The 22,582-nt window shown below is 38.6% G+C and overlaps 2 protein-coding genes across 4 annotated transcripts; one reads left to right on the plus strand and one right to left on the minus strand.

Annotated features, from left to right (window-relative positions):
* Positions 1-591: 591 nt before the first annotated feature.
* Positions 592-8,467, minus strand: LOC135467918 (nitric oxide-associated protein 1-like). Of its 2 annotated transcripts, none has more exons than XM_064745844.1 (8): positions 7,274-8,467; positions 6,962-7,090; positions 6,297-6,464; positions 5,015-5,286; positions 3,498-3,629; positions 2,578-2,700; positions 1,882-1,999; positions 592-1,232 (listed from the first exon to the last, which is right to left on the minus strand). In XM_064745844.1, the coding sequence occupies exons 1-8, from the start codon at positions 8,397-8,399 to the stop codon at positions 1,066-1,068; spliced, it is 2,235 nt and encodes a 744-aa protein (XP_064601914.1). In that variant the 5' UTR covers positions 8,400-8,467; the 3' UTR covers positions 592-1,065. The 2 variants fall into 2 exon arrangements, with proteins under 2 accessions (XP_064601914.1, XP_064601915.1); XM_064745845.1 differs by having other exon boundaries at positions 7,738-7,956.
* Positions 8,468-8,520: 53 nt separating this feature from the next.
* Positions 8,521-21,715, plus strand: LOC135467919 (pre-mRNA-splicing factor SLU7-like). Of its 2 annotated transcripts, none has more exons than XM_064745846.1 (15): positions 8,521-8,617; positions 10,046-10,277; positions 10,786-10,936; positions 13,181-13,261; positions 14,313-14,477; positions 15,019-15,087; positions 15,355-15,483; positions 15,967-16,064; positions 16,304-16,371; positions 17,750-17,946; positions 18,287-18,391; positions 18,721-18,828; positions 19,239-19,319; positions 19,830-19,955; positions 20,231-21,715. In XM_064745846.1, exons 2-15 carry the CDS (start codon positions 10,105-10,107, stop codon positions 20,399-20,401), a joined length of 1,722 nt encoding a protein of 573 aa, XP_064601916.1. In that variant the 5' UTR covers positions 8,521-8,617; positions 10,046-10,104; the 3' UTR covers positions 20,402-21,715. The 2 variants fall into 2 exon arrangements, with proteins under 2 accessions (XP_064601916.1, XP_064601917.1); XM_064745847.1 differs by having other exon boundaries at positions 10,066-10,277.
* The last annotated feature ends 867 nt before the right edge of the window (positions 21,716-22,582 follow it).

The raw sequence follows: 22,582 nt of genomic DNA on the forward strand, positions 1-22,582 counted from the left end.
ACTTTGTGTGAATCCAGCATCCTGGAATCTCTCATATCTCCACCATTTCACATATGAAGAGAGGGACTTTCTGTGTGAATCCAACATCCTGGAATCTCTCATTTCTCAACCACTTCGCATATGAAGAGAGGGACTTTCAGTGTGATTTACAAAGCTTTTTAATTAGATTTTGGAGATAAAACTATACTGTTTGGCTTGGCCAATTTCAGGGCTTCACCCAAAGTGTAATTTTATCAGTGTTACATGCAGTCACTGTGAGTTCAAGTCCAACTCATGCTGGCTTCCTCTCCAGCCGTGAGTGGGAAGGTCTGCCAGCAACCCCAGGCTCTGCCCGGTTTCCTCCCACCATAATGCAGGCTGCCGTCGTATAAGTGAAATATTCATGAAAACACAGAATATGCCTGGATAAACATGTTGCAAACTTGTGAAAAGGTTGAAGAATTACAGTAGGCCGGAAATGTTGTTCATTGACTGAAATACACTGGATGAAACTACAGTAAGGAACTGTGTTGATGGATGGCTTGAGTGTAGAATTAACTATCTGGCTTTGACTTGACCAATAACAAACAAAGATAATAGTCTATCCACTTCTTTAATATTGTACTTCATTTGGTCTCCAAAATCACAAACATAATAACAGACACCAGAATAATACTGGTTAATTTGTCATCCAAAACAGCAGCACACACAAATTTCGGTGTTTTGAATAGTTTTTTTTTTTTTTTTACAGCTTTCCATGATGGTAAACACTAGACATTTGACATGGCATTTCTCATGTTTCAAACAATTTCTGGATCTGTGCAACTTCTGTACAATAGCTGTAAGCTCACAGTTCGTTAAAAGGTGTACACAATTCTTTGATTGGGTTACTCAGTTCTTTAAAGGATGTACACTGCTCCTCAATTGACTTACACAGTTCCTTATAGGCTGTATGCAGTTCTATAACTGGTGTAAGTAGTTCTGTAAAGGGACAATGGGCCCTTGAATACTATTTCATTCTCACACTTTTTTTTTTTTTTTTACATTACAAGGGTTTTACGTTCATGTTTTACCTCTGCAAATGTCTCACTTCCTCCGGATTCTGTATTTAGCTGTGCCTTTTTCCCGCTTTCCCCTCAGGTTGACAGCTTTGGGAAGTAAAGATGGGCTATGTATTCGGCAGCCCTGTCCACCAGGAGTATATGCTCTTAGCACTACAGTGAGGCCCTGACCCACTGTCACACTCACAAAGCCTGTGCAAAATAGAAGAACATAATGTGTAAATGAGTTAAAAACAGACACACTCAACAAATGTATCTTGATTTCCTGCAGTATGTATAATATTGACTTAACAGTGAACTCTTATCACAGTAGGACTTATCTATTTATTTATTTGATTGACGTTTAACACCGTGCTCAGAATGTTTCGCTTGTATTATCAAGGCAGTCAGGTTCCTGTTTGAGGAAATGAGTTCAAAACTACCCTTTGCCAGATACATGCACCGGACAAAACTCTTCACTTGGAAAGAAGAAAGACAACACAGAACAAAAACAGCCATAATTTGCTAAATAAGGACAGAATAGCATGAAACGCAAACCTGATCTGTAAATTGTAATGGTGCAGCCACACACTGATTTTCAATTTAATTGACAAACAAATTCAGAAAAAAAGTTTTCAAAAATGTCAACATCCAAAACCTGATAACAACAGCCAGAATATATTTTTTTCCAGTCAAAAATTGGCCAGGCTGACAAACTAAAACTTACTCTGTAACTTGTCATTGTGAAGACATGAACTAAGTTTCAATTCAATTTGAATTTTCAATAAAAAAACTTTAGGACAGGTTCTCTTTTGGAGGGTTGGCCTTGGCTTCAAGGATTTAATAAAACAGCAGTGTTTACCAATGGAGGACAGAATAACATCTGCGGCACTTTCCTTCCAGCCTTGACCCGTCACTTCATATTCCTGACCAATCAGTGATGGGATGCTCATAAGGCCGTCAGCATTTCTCAAAGGGACCTACAATAAGGAAGATTTTCAGCACCCATCAAAAACTTATATGTCTACAGCAAACGCAAGAAATTCAATCCTTTCTGCATAGAACTAATTTATTAAGTTAACGGGGGTTTAAGAACATACTCATGGATATTTCCTTTATATAATGTCAGTCAGGTTTAATCTCATGATGCTATGACACGGACTTTTAAATTAATATTCTGAAGCACGAAATCTGCATATTATTAAGGATAGATAAACACATGATATCCTCTTGGTTGTTGGGTTGAACGGTGCAAATAAATCATAAATCATAAATAAACATACTTTTTTATTTATTTGACTGGTGTTTTACGCCGTACTGGAGTATATTTCACCTATACGATGGCGGCCAGTATTATGGTGGTTGTAAACCGGGCAGAGCTCAGGGGAAACCCAAAACCATCTGCAGATCCGCTGACAGACCTTCCCACGTATGGCCAGAGAGGAAGCCAGTATGAGCTGGACTTGAATTCACACTTACTGCATTGGTGAGAGGCGCCTGGGTCATTACGCTGCGCTGGCGCACTAACCAACTGAGAAATCACCATGTATGTACTTACCCCTAACTGCTTAGTGCCCAAAGCCTGATTGTAGAACTGGTCCGGGTCTTCTGTGTTTGGGTCTATCACATGGACTGGCACACGCTTAGCAGCCAGCACAGTCAAGTAGATCGACTTTAACCCCTGTGTTCAAATAAATACATCAACGGTAATCATCACAATGTCGACTGAGTGTGATATTGTGTACTGACATTTTCTACAGTGTACTAACCACTTCATCATTTGAGAAGTAAATGACAAACATGTGATGCATAAGTCACCACCCACAAAGAGAGCGACCAGGTAGGCCCCAAGAGAAAAAATAACAATTGTGGTGTGGAATTTTGGAGGATCAAACTTCTGAAGCTGTGTTTCCTAGGAACTCGGAGATCTTAGCCAGCTGGTCCATGAACCGAGCAGTATACATTAGATACATGATAATTCATGAATACAGATGTATACCTATATTTATTTATTTATTTCATCGTTGTTTTATCCACTCACATTATGCTGTCAGTTTTATTGACGTGGCAAAAACCAAAGTGCCTGAAGTAGCTTAACTATTGAACTTTTAGCAAGGTTCAGACAAATCTTACTTCTTAAGAAATCAAAACAAGCATGCCATATATCACTCTTCAATGAAAGTTAGGCTGCCAAAATTCTATATGCAGCCTAACGCGTCCAGTTACAAATGCCTCAATAAGAGCAGACGAACCTACCCTATCCAATTATTCATAATAATTGTAACATCCCACAAAAATCTGATGTCAAAATCAAATGGTCCATGTTAAAATATAGGATATGACAAACTGACAGAGGAACTCTAATGTGGAGCTGATTGTCAGAGCTAAAATTTCACTTCTTGACTGAGTAACATACATGTGACTTAATGTTCATTAGTGTTATAACCCATGAGAGGTAACCCTGACACAAATGCTTACCTGTGCATAGTCTATCCTGCTTAATCCAGACACAAACATCACTTGGCCTGGTTTTAACACATATGATCGGGGCTGAAGTCTTGTGGCAGGTAACACTATTGACAGTTCTTCAGGCGTCAAGCGATTAATCACCTAAATCAAATGAGAATGCCATCATTACATGTAGTTAAGTGAGGTGAACATCTGATGAGAAAATGTCATCATTACATGTAATTAAGTGACCTGAATATCTGATGAGAAAATGTCATCATTACATGTAATTAAGTGACCTGAATATCTGATGAGAAAATGTCATCATTACATGAAGTTAAGAGACGTGAACATCTGATAAATATAAAAGTGCAATTTTATATATAAATGTAGGTAAATTAAGGTCATAAAATTTTATTTTTGGTGCTTGCAACTTATATTTTTCCATAGCACCTGACCTTCCAAACAAAGCTCAAAACATTTTTCTTTCATCAATAGATCCCTCCTGATCAGCCAAAATGTGCAGCATTATCAAGGATGAAATTTTATGGAAAATAATTAAATAATTTGAGTGGATGTAGAAACGAATGTTGTTACCTATTTCCTGAAGTATTTGTGGAGTTCTGGCTCACTTGATTAGAGTACATCTATTTCCCTGTGTCATCTACTTTCCCGTTCTTTTATGTATTCCTAACCTTTTTCTAACTGCTTGGGCTTACATCACACTACATTCTATTACATGTGTCCCATACAATCTAACCACTGAGGTTTAGAGCAAAAGGTAAAGCTGGCTAGTTATATCATGGGTAACTCCAAAAACCTGACATCCACGGTCAAGTGCATCAAAAGTTCTATTTCAAATCAATGCAGTCCTTTAATCCAAAAACAACCACTGATCTCACTACAACACATTACAGAGAGCCAGAATAATACTGGATTTACCGGTTACTCTGACATTTTCTCATTCAAACTCTACAGAACTGAACCAGGCTCACCACTTTTTACATCCAACTACAGAGGCAAGTATGTTCAAAACTCAACGATCATCCATCCCTTTCAAAAGCTATTGACACACTCAAGAAAATTACCTACTTATTATATTTAGAACAAATTTTAGTAAAAGATAAAAATTACATTTCTCACCCATTTTTTTTTTTTTTTTTTTCGGAAAAGCAAAGATAGGTACATGCTGTTTATCACACAGTCTAACAAGGTGAGAAAAGAGAATGTGCCCATTCCTGTTACAACTACATGTGTACTGGCCAATAAGAGCAGATCAGATGTCCCAAAAAGTTGAAAAATTAGAACATGAATGAAAAACTTCGCCTCAATGCATGTAGTACTGAAGTCCTGAATTTGGTAATTTATTGTAATTAATATGCACACAGAACATCAGCGATAGAATATCCCGCTCGTGTTATTGTTCCTACACCTCAGCTCATTACATTTTAAGATACCACTCATAACATTTTGTTTAACATTGCTTTCCCTGGTACTGGATGCCAATGCCAACTCCAACGCTGTATAGGTGAGCTAACAAGGTTTACCTGATCAGAGCTAACAAGCCCAGGGGTATCAAACAGCCACCTGCTATTTGTTAATCTTTCCAGATCATCTTCCACGAGCTCCCTGGCTTTCCTCTCGGCTGCTGTCACTGTATACAGATCCTGTCTTGACAAACTTCCCACAGACACATCTCCCTCAGTGGTGAAAGTGTAACTGGGTGGGACGATCAGACACTGGTAATTCAACTCTTCTCCATCGTTCTCATTCTCTTCCTCAACTGGTTGTTCTTTGAAATTTGTCTGGCCTATGGTGCCTAGTGACAAGACATAATCACCAGGTTAAACAAATCAGCATAGTTAGACCTGATGATGACAAGTCACATTGCCCAACAATGAACACAGCATGTAGGTATGTATGCATGGGGTTCTAGGTCTGTGTACATACGAGGTGTCTTCTTGTGGCATGGCCATGCCATAACACGGAAGTATCATCACAAAGACACCAGACACCACACCCACTCCACTTAGTCACATTATACAGAGACCGCGTCAACCAGTCCTGTTTCCTTCCCCTGTCCTCTCAGTGCTGAGCGCCAAGCGAGGCAGCAACAAGTACAATGTACCACTTTCAAAGGCAATGATCATATGACCCGACCCGAGTTTGACATGAGGTCCTCCAAGCTCAAGGCAGATGCTCTAACCATTAGGCCACAGCAGCAGTTCCATGAGCATAGCTATGTGAACACTTCGTCATACTGAAGGTTACAGAGACATCAAAACACAAGAAAATTATACTTATGTGTGGAACAACCTGTCATAATCACAGCACCTCCCCACATTCCTGACATATCTTGTGACATAAAGCTGCAGCCAAGACCAGCAGGAACTGGATTCCAGTCTGGCTCATTGGCAAAGGGCTTGTAAAGTCCTCTTTCAGGGCGGCCTATAAAGCTAACTAACTGACTGACTGTTGTTTAAAGACCATACTGAAGAAGCTTTTGATTATATGTCTGCAGTCAGTTTCTCCTGTGTCATATTTGCACAGATATCCATGCCAAATTATGGTAAAAAATGCTCTTCAACAAATGTAATACAGCACTAACAGCTTTTTGGGGTATAGAGTTCCCACAAAGCAAGGAAATGTACAAATTCCCTGTCCAATGCCAGGGTTGAACTCACATCTTTTGTATTTCATTGAGTGCTATTTTTTGACGGAGCTACATCCCACTAACCACCCTATTAGAGGAATTGGCCAATGAGGGCCAGGTTGTAACAGTGAATGTAACACACTCCGATGATGAAACATTCCATTCTGAATTCTTACCTGTAAGTGGAGCATTTCTCACTATGTTTGGATTCTTTGAAGTGTTAATCAGCTCTCTCTCTTTCTTCCATTTCTCTTTTTTCTCCTTTATCAAGCGTTGTGTTCTCAAGTACAATCTTTCACGAGTTGGAGCTATTATGGGAAACTTTAATAAGTCTATGGTGGTTCCTGCATGAATGGAATTTATGTATACCTCAGTGGAAAAAGTAACAAAATGGGTCTTACTTTAAAAAATCTTATATATCAGCAGTACAAGACTCGTTATTATAGGAGACACATGTGTATTGTATGTTTGCTGTGACTTTGAATGCATCTGCAAATAATGAGCAGCCAAAATACTGTATAGTCAGCTAAATGCATATACATACTTCATCTTTTAATCATGAATAAAATGTATTTTTGAGGCAAATTTAAATTTAACAGGACTGTAGTTAAGTATCAAGAGTCTTTCATCTACATGTACATGTACCTGGTTAAGCTACCATTATTACTTCACAGTTAAATATCCCAGACAATTTCCACCTATCATTGTATTCTTTATATTAACCCAAAGGCAATTTGATATAAATTTGCCACCAAAAATCTTTATAGATGAACATAAACAGTGAAACAAATATTAAGAAAATTACATATTGAAAGTATTAAAAATGCACTATGTTGTTTACCTGGCCATCTGGACACAGTGGCTCTATGAATTACATCTCTCACATGATATTTGCAGTAGTCTGATGAAAGTAGTGCATTGAAAAGTGTGGACTTCCCAGAATTAGTGGATCCCAACAGAAAAACATCTCCTGTAATAAAAAAAAAACAAAAAAAACCATAAAGATCTGTCATCTTTTGATCTTATTTATTTAAGATATACTAAAATCTGACTGATGTTTAATTGCTGTTTTTTATGAATTTTTAACATACTGTTTTTAGCATACATGATTAAATAAATTGTAAACACAAAAGAAAAAATGTTTCTTGGTTACCTTCAGCTGCATGATTAAATTTTTTCAGAAGTTTGTTGACTAACTCCTCAATACCATAGCCAGTTTTAGCACTGACCAGGCTGACATGTTCGATGGTAGAGCCATGGCTACCCAGACCACTCTTCAAACACAAGTCCATCAGAAGCTTATGACAGCGGTGAAGATTTTCACTGGGTACACCAGGCAGAAGATCAACCTTGGTTCCAACAACAAAATACTTTCTCCCCTCCCCAATCAGCTGGGGCAAGCATTTAATCATGCTGTTGGTTATGTCTGTTGTGTCGACTACTAAGACAATTAAGCCTTTCCTGTATCTCAGGCCCGCTATTAACTGAGCATACTCATCTGGAGATGCCCGTACATTTAGACAAAAGTTGTTGTGAGTCATCAGAAAGCATTTCTGACAAAGCATTCGTTTCAACTCTCGCTGTGTTAACGACAAAAATTTTTCCTTGGGCATGTACCCGGGGATGGCAGTGTTTTGACAGTGAAGAGCAGCACCGCATCCAGCACAAGGTATTTCACTGAAGGGAATACTTGGGTCTGCACTTCCATATATACTGTGAACACCCTTCACTTTTCTCATCTTAGACACAACTTTTTTATGGTCATCTAGAGTCAAATCTTCCACAAAGTAACTAGAGTTTGATGGTTCACTTTGAAGCTCCTCTTCATCATCATATCCAGCACTTTCCACAGACTGTTTCGAATAAAAGTCGCTCAGGTCTTTCTTAACATTGTCGTATGCCTCCGACAATGACAGCAACGACTTGTCATTGTTCCCGTCTCTGTTGTTTTTGGGTTTTCCCTCTAAACTATATATATCTTCATGGCCTATTTGCTTTTGGGCAATTATCCTTGCAATTAACGAGGTATTCGCCTCTTGATTGTGTGGAGTATCATGAGTTTCTACATCAGTAACCTTTCTAGTTTTGTAGTGATGATGCTGTCCGTTGTTCCATTTGGGATGATTTTGCCAACAGGCAAGAAATTGTTCAGTGCTGGAAGAATTTCCATGTATCAGGCACCTATAATTCCGTTCAGCTCTGTGAAATACGTCAGAAAATTGTGTTGTTTTGGGGAAATGTCTGAAGACGGTAGCTTTGATACCATTTGATAACAGCATGTTGAATTAAAACCTTGTTGTCAGAAAGCCGTATTCAGAGGTGTCCAAATCACCATCACTGTTTTCGTTTTACGTCGTCTGCCATGTGCACGGAAGTACATAAGTGCGCATCTGCGCTTAGGTCTAACTTCCGCAAACAAACGTCTGATTTTCGTTCTTACTTCAGGATAATTTACCATCATTTCCTGTCCATGGAATGTCCGTCAAAAGATCTAAGGGTAAATAAGTTAAGTACCAGCGGTAGCTGTGGGTGTTTAGTGTGGAAAAGAGATTTGCCTCCAGGACCTTTGTGAATTCTCCACTCTGTTCTTCCGCTAAGCTTGTGAGGCATTAATGAGGGTCTAAATATCGTTAGTTAGATCGGATTTCTGTTTCCCTGCCTCTGTTTTATCTGTAGCATGAGTAAAAAGGGAAATCAAACATGGGTCTTTCACTGTTAGTTTAAGCTAATAAGTTTTCCAATATTGTTCTTCAGCTTAGATTTGGGAAAAATATCTGATTAACAAGTGATATCAAAGGGGGATTTATGCCACTAGTCACAGTGAAAAACAAGTTCTTGTTTTTATTCCCAGTGTGTTTCCTTGTAACCCATGTGATTATGCCTGAACTGTCACTCAAATAGCCCAAATTTAACATACTTATGTAATGCTCAACTTCTATGTAACCCAGATTCACGAGAACAGTTTAGTTAAAATAAAAGCTCGAACACAAATGTAGATTTGGTAGGCACCTAAATAAGATTCCCTAAAACACTCTAAATATAAATATGTCAAGTAGGCAGCGGTAAACCATTATCTTTAAGAATTGCATGTACTCAGACTGTAAAGAGAACATTGGCAAACACCCTTCTGGATGTTCGAATTTCAAATGTGGCTGACACTGGTTTGATCTCGGATTAAGGCAGACTTCTATCTTGATCCCAGGTTCAAAGTTTAAATGGTTGGATTAGTGTTGAAAGATGGTTTACCAGTGCTGGCTTTGACATATGTACATTTCAGGTGTTATAGGAAATCACAATGCTAGTGATGAACAAACGACAAAAACACTTCGTACATAATGGCTTATTCATAAACTTATTAAAGAGAATTCTCCCATCATCAAATGTAGTGGCAAACTGAATGCTAGTGATGAACAAATTGATAAAAAAACCCTTTGTTCACATGCTTATGGAAAAGACTTTTGCCACTACACCTAATGATGGTTTAAGTCTCTTCTTTGTCAAACATAGCCATACTCATATCTTCTTGTAGGAAATCGGTGCATACTAAATGTAAGGTAGGGTTCAACCTTTTACTTTAGTGAATTTGTCCTTGTGGTTAAATAGAACCTGGGCGTTACATAAGTGCGTCCAGCTTAACTTTGGGCTGTATGTTGGTAGTTCTTGTTTTTATTCCCAGTGTGTTTCCTTTTGACCAATGTGACCCATGTGATTATGCCTTTCTGAACTATCACTCAAAGCACATGTTTCATGAATCATACTGACATTGGGTTGGAAATTTGAAACACGTTTTGCACACAATTTGACCCTAGGGCCACTTTGAGACAAATTTATCAAAAAATATATCTCTAGCTGTGTTATAGTATGATGTGCTTCTTGAATTGTGTGGAAGTTGTTCCATTATGTTTTCTGTATGATTCTTTCTAAGGACATCACATATCTCTTTAGAGGACTTGATCTTTAGAGGGCTTGCACAAGATCTACACAATGTCTTTCCAAGTGAATCAACCACCCTCTGTGGTGGCCAAGGTGGCCAAATCAGAAGAGGTGGACACGGGGGGTGGGAAGAAGCAGTCACGAGAAGACTGGAAGAAGATGAAGGAGTTAGAGGAGGCAAGGAAGGCAGGTACTGCCCCAGCCATGCAAGATGAGGAGGGAAAGTAAGTTGTCTTGAGACCTAATCTGTTATTTATCATGAGACCTTGTAAATAAAAATTCGTCTTGATAGTTTCCATTATGGCACAAGTCCATGAACTAAATATGTGCAACTGTCAATAATCGCAGTTAAATAAGATTATGGGGTGGAATCTCTCCGATCAGATCTGTCATGATGGATAATGCATAAAGAGCACACATAGTAATGAGTGATGTATGATGGAGAACTTTTTTCTGTGATGACAGGAATCTTTAAAGTTGTCAAATACATGATGAAAACTGAAGCATTATTTTGTTTGTTACATGTGAAGAGCTCATGTGCACATCTATATTTTATTATTAATGCTTAACATGTCATTGCCATGGATTCTACAGCAACCAAGCAGAAAATGTGACAAACAAAAATGTAAACATTTCTGAAAACTGTAGCAATTCATCTGTTCATTATGTATTTCATCATTAAGTGCATTTGATGGATTTTAATTCTTGTGAACATGGTATTTGCTTTTCTAGAGATATCAACCCCCATATACCTCAGTACATCATGCAGGCTCCGTGGTACTTTGGAGCTTCAGCCCCTACTCTCCGCCATCAGCGACAGCAAGCAGAAAACCTCAAGACATTCACACAGATGGGGGAATGGTACAAGAGAGGTGTGAGGGAGGTGGGCTTATTTCTGTTTACTTCTCGTCGGAGGCCTGTTTTGAGGAGCACTCCTAATTTGTACCTGTAGTGATTGAACAAGCCCCAGATATATTTATCTTAAATAAGATCCATTATTGTATAATAAAGTTGTGCTAAAATGATGTTTTTTGCACTGTAAGGAATAAATGCTGTTATGGCAACAAATAACATGCAGAAACATGTTTGGAGGTCTGTATGTAGAATTCCTAAATTCTTGAATATTGATTTAAACACCAGTTAAACTGTGAGTAAAGAAATATAGTGTTGTCTTAATTCAGTGTTAAGCTGTTTATGTGAGTAGAGAAATAAGTGTTATAAATGATAATCTCATTGTTAATGTTAAAGTTGCTGCAAAGCACCTTAGAATTTCTCACCCAGGCTAGGCTTTGTAATAAATGAATCCATCAATCAATTAATCAGATTCCCATGATGATCCAATGGCCATCCATGAACGAAATCAAGAACAAGTTCAGTTGAAGTTCAAATATATATTGAAGGAAACATTAAATCTTTATACAAGGTGATTTAGGTGCATTGGTACTATGAGATGAATGGCTTAGTTAACCCACAGTTGAGCCATGGGGAGATAGCACACAGAAATTCAGGTATCCTTGTTTAAGGTGTATACATACAATTGCATTCTACTGTAATTCTGTATACATGTAAATGTGGTACTGTATATACAATAATATATATCCCAGGTAAAGTCCAATATAGCATATACAATGTAAGCACCTTTATTGTTATTCTGAGATGTTAATGGGAAGCCATTCTGATTCTATCTGACAAATATACATCTCGGCCAGTATTTATAGGCGTGCAAGGCAAGTTACGTGACAGCGGTCAACCAATGAAGGTTTGGTGCAATCATGACGAACTTGGCAATGCAAGAACTACTTATGTAAACACTGACGAATTTTGGGAATATGAGAAGACATCGGGTGCATCTTCGTGTGGTGCAAAGGGATTTTTTATACTAGGATCAAAGTATCCTGATAACATAGGGTTGCACTTTTTGATTAGCTTCATATTTCCACTCAATAGTACATCAATCCATAGCCACAGAACAGTGTAGTGCTATCAGATACTCTGAGCATCTAATGACACTTCAGTAATTAATACAAGGTTAAATAGTAACTTTGGTTAATATGATGCACACACAGTCAAAAAAGTATTTCAGTGCTGTTGTACACATTAATAAACCTACTTTGATAGGAAGCACTTTATGACCTGTTTAAATGTTCCTGCTATTCGAAGGACCGCGCAACTTTCAAAAGTAGTGTTCCTAAGCAAAGTTATACAAGTAGTACCTAGCTTTATCTGCATGAAATACAATGAAATATGTGCAGACACTAACAACCAAAATTACATTTTATTATTGAGCATAAACAAGAACATTACAACACAGCAAAATGTTAAAAGATGGTTAAAATACTTTATAAGTCTAGTCACATGACTAGCCGGGTTGCCGAAGGCAAACATGTCCACCGCAACATTTACAAAAGGTTTTATATGGATTACTGGTACACAGGGGCAAATCCAGGGGTTAATATGTGTGTCACAGCATTATTTGGATTTCACGTAAGTTCAGTAAGTTATACAGTAAATTCCTTGGCGATATAGGAGTCTATACCTTGCAGCAAAAGGTAAGGAAAAGCACATCATAATAAACACATGTTCAGTACAGGTGATGTCAACATGGGCAGTGAAATAGCTATGCCTGCATGCATTTAGCTACATTTAGCTACATTTGTGGTTCACAACGGCAATATAAAAATACATTTCACCATCCCATCCCAACCTAGAATTATACTTTAGTGTCTTGCGGCCAGTTTATGTTGTTCATCACTGCCTGATGAAGTCTGATTTAATGTTCATTTATAAATTTATTAGTACTCGAGAATATTACGAAGGCGGGCTGCATTATGATAGGAGGAAACCAGACCGACCCCGTATGAAATCCACAGCCTTCCGCAGGTTGCTGGTAAAATTGTACTTAACGTACAGCCACCAAATTCATGAGAGACTCCTAAGTATTGTGCTGCGCTAGCGTGCTAATCACTCCACCACAGATGCCCCTCTCCCCCCCCCCCCCATGAATTAATACATTGCTGAATTTCCTTGAGCATACATGTACATGCATGCACTCATTCTTAAATTCACATGAAGTTGGATCTGTTTTATAATAGCTGATTTTCATGGCTATCTGCCTTTTGGTTTCTAGGGTCAAATTGCTACAAAATACAGAAAGGGTGCCTGTGAAAACTGTGGGTCATTAACACACAAGAAAAAGGACTGTGTGGAGGTAAGTCAAATGTGGAAAACAGGTTGTATATGTGAATTATTTTGATATATAGTAACGTGTGTATGACAATCACTGAGTTTCATAAGTGCAAAAAAAATAAACTTCCGTAACAAGCAATGGAGTGAAGTCCTTACCTTACAATTACCGACCAACATACATGTAAATACAAGTCTGACAGACACGGATGTCAAGGGTTTCTGGATCTTAGTTGTTGATGCTGTGATGCAGTATATACTAAAGTTATACCCATCGCTCAAAATGAAAAGAATAAATGTGACATAATGTTGATAATGAGTAGCATTCATTAATGTTAGCCCCCTTAGCCTCTTCTTTATGTTGTGACTGCTACAGTGGACTCATGGTTAGAGCATCTGCCTTGAAGTCAGGAAACCTGGTATCAAACCTGGGTTGGGTCATAGCAAAGACTTAAAAAGTATTGCTGCCTCGCTTGGTGCACACCACTGAAAGGTTAGAGGATTGGAACAGGACTGGTTGACTGGTGTTAGCATATATACATCAGTGGTGGCAGCACTTTAGCAGCATGGACTTGCCTTCCCACAAGAAGACACAGCGTGTGATATGTGCACACACTTAATGGCTCCTCATTATCATAAGTACGATGTAGAACCCCAAGCATACATACTGTATATGCATTCTCTATTTTGATTTTGATTGGCGTTCTTTGCAGTACTCACTATATTTCACTTATACACTTGCAACCAGCATCATGATGGCAGAGACTCGGGGAAACACACAACCATCTGCGGTTGCTGGCAGACCTTCCCATGTATGACCAGAGGGTAATCCAATATGAGCTGGATTTGAACTCAAAGCGATCACATTGGTGAGAGGCTCCTGGGTCATTGTGCTGCACAAGCAGGTTAACCATTAGGTCACGGAGGTCCCTCTATTCTGCCCCCAATAGCTATTATACTATACATTTGATACATTTCTGGTAGAACCAGATAACTTGAACTAGGGCAAGTGTATTTCATTTACATATCTTTGCAGTTTAAACAATCCTATTATTATTTTTTTTTCTGAATTCTAGCGGCCCAGGAAAGTCGGTGCTAAATACACAGGTGAAAACATTGCCCCCGATGAGTTTCTTCAGCCTAAGTTGGACTTTGATTTTGATGGAAAAAGGGATAGATGGAACGGATATGATCCAGAGCAACATCAAAAAATTATTGAGGACTATGCCAAAATTGAGGAGGTGAGTAAATGCTGTGGTATAATTTGTTGTGCATAGGTGTTTGGTGATAAAGTAATTTGTCTTTTGCTTCCTTCATTTAAGTGGGCCAATATTCGTCTGTCATTTTGTAATGTACAGTGGCATATTTAATAATTATAAGAAATCTTCTGATTTAAAACTGTGGTTGAACCAGGCGAACTCAGCAGACAGTGTTTCGTCATTGGGTAACACCTACAAAGTAAAAGTTTTATGGCATGGCACTTTCCATCTACTACAGGGCAAAGAGCAGATATATTCCTGCATGGTACATTACAGAACTGTACTGCACGGTACCACATTGTTTTCAGTGTGGTCATGGTGTTACTGCACAGCACTGTCTAGCATACAACTTCATTGTACATGTATAGTGCATCCATAGTCTGTATGGTACTAGTGTACTGGCCAAGCAGTACTCAGCAGCCGTCATGCTGTTCTACCGAGTTTTTGGAGCCTTTCTCAGTTCAGAGCTGTCTAGTACCATGAAGTCGCAGCGTATTTTTTAATATGTCAATCTTTCTTCCAGGCTAAGCAGGTACTTAAAGCCCAGAAACTTGAAGAATCCTTCACAGGAGAAACGGACAAAGTAGAAGAGGTATGTGGTAAATCGCGTGTCATGGTTCATTTGGAACCTGTTTATGCCATTCTGAAGCATCTGGTTAATTACCAGGTATGAAAGTGTCTGTATGTTTTAAATGTTAATTGTAATACAAGGTCTGACTTGTGTTCTGTGTTATTCTGTGATGCTGCTTTTGCTGTAAGTATTTTATTTATTAACTCACATTAATTCATCACAGTTTATGTTCTGCATCGTTTTTTACAGTGTTGAGTTTGTGAAAAGTCTTTTGTATTTCTAACACAGAAGCAGACGGGTAAGGACAGTGATGATGAAGATAAATATGCAGAAGATGCTGACATGCCGGGTCAGAAGTTTGAGACCAAACAGAGAATTACGGTGCGAAATTTGAGGATCCGAGAAGATACTGCCAAGGTAATAAAAACATGTGTGCTGTCACAGTTAAGCTTAACTCCGGGATCGTATTAATGTGTATAAATATTTTTACACCATGGAATATAAACATACACCATAGATATATGTAGATGCTGCATTCCTAAGTGATGAAGGTGCTGGATTTATTTCTGCACCAAATTGAGAGAAACTGATAGGAAAAACCCCACATGCATGTGTCTCAAAATAAACTAGATTGTCACCTAAATGAATTGGGGAAGTAAGGAAAGTATCTATTTTAGAATCAAAAGCAGCAATATAGTGATAGTTGTTTATGCTTATAGAGCTCTCATCCCATGGTAATGTGCTACCCTGCCATGACAACTGTGGGGTCTTGTGACATTAAATCTCTGACGGACATTTTTCAAGCACACTGATTGGTGTTTATTTTATATGTTTATATGTATATATATGTATAAGAGTACTATATATTGCAATATATCAACATTTTGCTTCTTTTGACAGTACTTGTACAACTTGGACTTGAACTCAGCTTACTATGACCCAAAGACACGATCAATGAGAGAGAATCCCTTCAGGAATTCAGGGCAGCCTGACAAAGAGTGAGTCACATCTATACTTTCTTAACTTTTCACATCTCAAAATTTATCTGTAAATGCAACATAGATCATGTAATGTTTAATATATTCTGGGATGTTACATAAAATAAATAAATGTAGCCTATAGATTTATGATAGACTGACGAGGTGTAAAGATGTATTATCTTCACTCTTTTCTCTGGAAATGGATTCAAAGATATTAAGTATTTGTTTTGAAAGCATTTTTGTGTTGTTTGTTGCAGATTGGAGTATGCTGGAGATAATTTTGTTCGATCTTCAGGAGATGCAAATAATTTTGCTTTGAGGCAGTGTAAGTTTTAGAACATATTGTTATCTTTGCTGCTGTCAGATGATGTTTCAAAAACATTTTGAAACAATAAAAGAAAAGCATGATGATGGAAATTAACATTAAAATGTTACCATGCCACTGACTTGCTTGAGATTCTAACTCAGTAAGGTTCCAGGGAAGATACAGTGGTTTCCTCTGGGCTCATGAGTAGTTTCCTGCCTATGAAGCATACCTTTGTCATATAAATGAAATATTCATCTGGTGTCTTAAATACTAATCAAGTAAATATATACTATAAAAAAAATGTTATCACTGATCTAAACCGCTGAGGTAAAATGCTAATAAATTCTTATTACTCAATACTGTAATGAAGTAACACACAGCGCTGAGTAATATGAAATATCATAAAACATATCAAACATATGATAATGTTCAAAGTACAGAGGGGGCGAAGGACAGACATCCAGTTACAGGCTGACCCCACCAAAACTGAGCTGCTCTGTCAGGTGTAACAGAGTTTTTTAGGTGTTTGCTAATATCAGTTTTATGTGGTACATGTTGGCAGTGTTTGCCTGGAAGGCGTACAAGAGAGGGACAGACATCCAGTTACAGACTGACCCCACCAAAACTGAGCTGCTCTGTTAGGTGTAACAGAGTTTTTTAGGCGTTTGTTAATATCAATGTTATGTGGTACATGTTGGCATTGTTTGCCTGGGAGGCGTATGAGCAAGGGACAGACATCCAGTTACAGACTGACCCCACCAAATCTGAGCTGCTCTGTCGGGTGTAACAGAGTTTTTTAGGTGTTGGTTAATATCATTGTTATGTGGTACATGTTGGCATTGTTTGTCTGGGAGGCGTATGAGCAAGGGACAGACATCCAGTTACAGGTTGACCCCACCAAAACTGAGCTGCTCTGTCGGGTGTAACAGAGTTTTATAGGTGTTGGTTAATATCATTGTTATGTGGTACATGTTGGCATTGTTTGCCTGGGAGGCGTATGAGCAAGGGACAGACATCCAGTTACAGGTTGACCCCACCAAAACTGAGCTGCTCTGTCGGGTGTAACAGAGTTTTATAGGTGTTGGTTAATATCATTGTTATGTGGTACATGTTGGCATTGTTTGCCTGGGAGGCGTATGAGCAAGGGACAGAAATCCAGTTACAGACTGACCCCACCAAAACTGAGCTGCTCTGTCGGGTGTAACAGAGTTTTATAGGTGTTGGTTAATATCATTGTTATGTGGTACATGTTGGCATTGTTTGCCTGGGAGGCGTATGAGCAAGGGACAGAAATCCAGTTACAGACTGACCCCACCAAAACTGAGCTGCTCTATCGGGTGTAACAGAGTTTTTTAGGTGTTGGTTAATATCAATGTTATGTGGTACATGTTGGCAGTGTTTGCCTGGGAGGCGTACGAGCGAGGGACAGACATCCAGTTACAGGCTGACCCCACCAAAACTGAGTTGCTCTATCAGGAGGTGGAGGACAGGAAAACGACCCAGAAAACCAGTCAGAAGATGGGAATCCTGGACAAGTATGGGGGACAGGAACATCTGGAGGCCCCTCCCAAGGAACTGCTGTTATCCCAAACAGTAAGATTTTATACTTTATCAGTTATATAGTTGAGAAAAGCTTAACTTTAAGTGAAATACAGTAACTCAAGTATTTTGTCTTAGTCTCTTTATGATAAGAGGCTGACTCTACTAGTATCTGTTTTCTTGAGATAAACATTTGCAAATTCACAAATTCCCTCTGCGTAAGGTTCATTTTGTAGCTCTTTCATGGGGTTTGTGAGGTAGGTACCTAACAAAGATTACTCTGAACGCTCCAGTTTCCCCTGAGCACTGGTTTCCTCCACCTTTGCTAAACAGGTTTAGTGGTCGAGGAAACCAGATAAACATGCTTGTGACTGACAAAATGTGTATGTTGCAGGAAGATTATGTGGAGTATTCAAGACATGGTACACTTTTGAAAGGCCAGGAAAAGCCAGTGATTCGCTCCAAATATGAAGAGGATACCTACATCAACAACCACACAGTAATTACCATGGTTACACAACCTCAACTTTGTACCATATTTCTCTTAAGTACAATTAAAGTTCAATTTGTCTAATTTAAACAATCACTTTTAATACCATATCTGTATACTTGTAATACCCATTTGTCAGAAGTTTAAATGTAGACTGCAAGTGTTGTGAAAATCAGAATATTTCGTTATTCAGGGTCAAAGAGAAAAAAAAATTCTGGGTTACCCCATCCAAATGTTTTGTAATGATGGCCTCATAGATTGCATTTCATGTTTGTTTCATTTCATGTTTATTACATTTCATGTTTATTACATATACCAATGAGTATGTCTTGTTTCAGACTGTGTGGGGGTCCTACTGGAAGGATGGGGTCTGGGGATACAAGTGTTGTTACTCCTGTGTGAAGGAGTCCTATTGTACAGGAGAGGCCGGCAAGGAAGCTGCTGAGGTACATGTAGACTGTTAACTGATTTTCTCTGTGACACAGGAAGAAACAGTGTTCTGTGACTCTCATGCTTGTTTATATTATTTGACATTTATCACTCAGTGTGTTGTTTTAAGAGGAAACCAGGTTACGGATGATATTTGATAAAAGCTTCTGTTGCCAAAAGTGAGAAAGGCCAATCATAAGTATCTTCTTGTTAATCTGTCCACAAAGATGGCTTGCACTGCAAGAGGTAGCCACTGGTTAACAATTTGAGTCAAACGAAAAGTGCATCATTGGTTTCACTGTTAAAATATTTGTGAAAAAAACTGGTTTAGTTTTCTGCAAAACAATGCAAATAGTCTAATTTGACTACCTCTGCCCGTGTGTTTGAGTAAATTCCTTTTATATCCTTCGTCTTTGATTGTCCTCAGGCAGGTGTGTTAGCTATTATGAGAGGATCGGGCAGGGAGGAAGATGCTGGGGAGGAGGAACCTGTCAAGTCACTGGTTGAGGTGAGCTCGAGTAAAACCCGTTACTTGATTAATCTGTAAAATGAATAACAAACTAGCTTTTCTAATCCCAGTTTTATGTAGATATTGTTTAAAATATGTAAATTATTAAAATCTTTAGTTAAAATGCCGTAACAAGTTGGTGTTCTGCAAGGAATTTACCCAAATATATTGGTTTGACTATATATATATATATATTTATAACTTGAGTTTTACATTGTGTTGAATTTGATGTCTTTCCCTGTTTGGTGTCATCATTTCATTCATCTGCTTTACTGATTTGAAGAGTGACAATATTCTGGGCTTTCAGTGGCAAATTTGATGAAAAGTCTTTAAACTCCATGGGAAAACAGTTAATACTGCCTGTGTCAGACACATCGTGGCCTGAATTTTGCTGTTGATTTTTCTTTTAATAGAGTAAGTTTCATAAAGTTATACAATTTTTGAAAGTATAAATCTAACTGTTTTTATGGGGCTTACATTTCATTTGTGGTGGATTTATTTATTATTTAGCAACATAAAGAGAAGCTGGAAAAAAAGAAGAAGAAAAAGAAGAAGCACAAGAAAAAGCACAGGAAGTCTGACAGTGATAGTGATTCTGAGGATGAAGATGCGAAGAAGAAAAAGAAGATGAAAGAGGTAAGATTGCTAGTCATCTGATCATATCCCCTGATTATGTGTAACAAATGTGGAGCAAATACTCCTACGAGCCAGACACATCAGTCTGCACCAGTATATACATTGTGAAAAAGGAGTTTAGAAATGGATATAATTCTTCATTCTTTTGTTTGGCTGTCCTTACGAAGACATACAACTATCAAATATGCTGCTCAGAACCTTATATTTCAAATTGTCTCACTTGGAGATTGCTTTAAACAACAATCAAACCAAGTAATTAAAATCTCACGTTGTAGGCTTTGCGCAAAGAAGTAGAAAGTCAGAGACAAGCAGATGAACTGTTGGCAATAGATGAGAGAAAGCGGCCATATAACAGCATGTTTGAGGCCAAGGCTCCTACAGAAGAGGAAATGGAGGCTTTCAGGATGAAGAGGTTGAGGACAGAGGACCCCATGTCTCATTTCTGAGGACAGAAGACCCCATGGCTCATTGCTAAGGACAGAAAACCCCATGGCTCATTTCTGAGGACATGGCCTTGTGTCCTTTTACGGTTACTAATTACAGTCAGTCAGTACATTATTTCTACAGCCTTGATTTGTCTGCTGTCATGCCTTTTGACAACATGCATTATGACTACACTACAGCAGTGACTACTCTGATGCTACAGCCAGCCAGTGACTACTCCAATGCTACAGCCATTGACTACTGTGATCCCACAGCCAGTTGTCGTAGAATAGAGCTGTTGATTTCTTATTTGATGACAAGTCTTATAATAATGTATGGTTTGATGTTACATCTAGTCCTGTTTCTCATGCTGTAGCTAGCGACTGGTCTTGGTGACCTGTCTGAGGTCAATACACTGAAGATACAGATATTGGTCTTTCTGATGTTACATTTACAAGCACACATATCGACTCATTCACGTGAAACAGTGTGAATTCCTTTGAAGTATCTACATGTACATACTGGGTAATTTAGAACATTAAGCTGCCATTTACTATGGTATAACTTGATGGCTATGTTGATGTCACGCAGACACCTCGACATGCTAAAAGAACATAAAATGTATGGTAATTGCAGCTCAAGTGCTGAACGCAATATTTAAATAAGGGGCATTCATCAGTGGTGTGGACAACAAGCCCACTGTGTGGAAGTAATTGGAGGTTGTTCGAAAAATTGCAGTTTTGGAACACTCATTGTGAGGAGTGTGGAAGTGTGGCTGAAAATTACTTTGGTTGAAACCTGGATAGGAGAATGTAGAAGTGGATGTAAAGTGGAACCGTAATAGACCAGAATCTGTATAGATCGTCCTGTCACCAGTGTGAGCGGTTTTCTGAGGAAATATTAGCACATTACAGCATCCTGTAAATATTTGGTCTGTACACTCCACTTGTCAAGTTGAAATCTGATTGTTTGCAAACCATTATGGTAACAATTGTCGAACCTACAACCAGAACCAAACCTATGCTGTGGACAAGAATTAGGAGGGCTTGTCAGGTGAGAAGGCTGACTGCGTAAAGCTCTGTCTATATGAAACATCGAAGGTAAGATACAATGTATATACATTTCCAGAACATGTTATCAGCATAAGAAATCACCTTGATCAATTGTTGTCTATCTGGAATTTTCTGTAGTTGTAACTAGTTTAGGCAAACTGCACGACATTTGTGTACAAAGTAGATGGATTGCCGACGTTTGTGTTTCTTGTGATAAAGTGATAAAATGATTTATACAGATGTAAATAAGTTGTAAATAAACTTTTATGAATATAAAGTAACTTCCATATGTAGCAGGCGTCTCCATCTTCTAATTTGTTTGTGTGGCGAGTGGGCTTTACTAGTGCTCAGTGAGGCACGCTTCCTGTATCGATACTAGGGTGATAGGGCTATTTTGATAATATCCCAAGTTAGCTATGGGAATTCACAAACCAGATAAACTGTATGCTTCCCGGACTTTATTTACCACTAGGGAGGGGGCATGTTGTCGAGTGTTTAAGACTCTTGCTTTTCTATCGTTAGGCCAGAGGTTTATTACAGTTATTGGACAGGGTTTAAAATTTCTTTGCTTCCATCTGGCTTGAAGCATTAGTGACAGCAAGGTTTAAGCTGTTGAGCTGTTAAGTGCTTTCTTTTGCAGTGTTTCTTATTTTGTGTTTTACTCTGTACTCACGAATATTTCACTTAAACGGCGATTGTGGAAGCAAAAAGCCCAGGGGAAACCCGTAGGTTGTTGTCAGCCCTTCCCACTTACAGCTTGAGAGGAAGCCAGTGTGAGCTGGACTTGAACTCACAGCAGCCACATTGGTACAAGGCTCCTGGGTCATTGCGCCATGCTGGCATGCAATCCGCTTCAGCCACGGAGGCCCGTGGTGTTCCATGGAGACATCTTCTGATAATGTTGCAGATGGTCATACATGGATTAGATAACTAGCCTAGATCGGTGGTTTCCACGTTGTACAGACAACAATCACTCCAAACTTAGATCATTGCCTAGCTCCATTAGTGAAGCAGAGTGCAGATTTAGCAATGCACTACCTCATCCGTCTAGTCAGTACTGCTTGGCACATCACTTCATCATAGATCAGTGGAGAAACATGTCATTGGCTGAAGCTGAAATCCAACTGAGAATTAGGAGCTCTCACTGAATCA

The sequence above is a fragment of the Liolophura sinensis genome, chromosome 6 (genome assembly GCF_032854445.1).
Source record: "Liolophura sinensis isolate JHLJ2023 chromosome 6, CUHK_Ljap_v2, whole genome shotgun sequence".
Taxonomy (NCBI): Eukaryota; Metazoa; Mollusca; class Polyplacophora; order Chitonida; family Chitonidae; genus Liolophura; species Liolophura sinensis.

Coding starts and splice junctions, on each gene's coding strand:
- LOC135467918 (XM_064745844.1), bottom strand. CDS start 8,399: ATGCTGTTATCAAATGGTATCAAAGCTACCGTCTTCAGACATTTCCCC. Junction 5,287..6,296: donor GAGAAATGCTCCACTTACAG/GTAAGAATTCAG, acceptor TCTTGTCACTAG/GCACCATAGGCCAGACAAAT. Junction 3,630..5,014: donor GGCTTGTTAGCTCTGATCAG/GTAAACCTTGTT, acceptor CATTTGATTTAG/GTGATTAATCGCTTGACGCC.
- LOC135467919 (XM_064745846.1), top strand. CDS start 10,105: ATGTCTTTCCAAGTGAATCAACCACCCTCTGTGGTGGCCAAGGTGGCC. Junction 18,392..18,720: donor CCTACATCAACAACCACACA/GTAATTACCATG, acceptor GTCTTGTTTCAG/ACTGTGTGGGGGTCCTACTG. Junction 19,320..19,829: donor CTGTCAAGTCACTGGTTGAG/GTGAGCTCGAGT, acceptor TTTATTATTTAG/CAACATAAAGAGAAGCTGGA.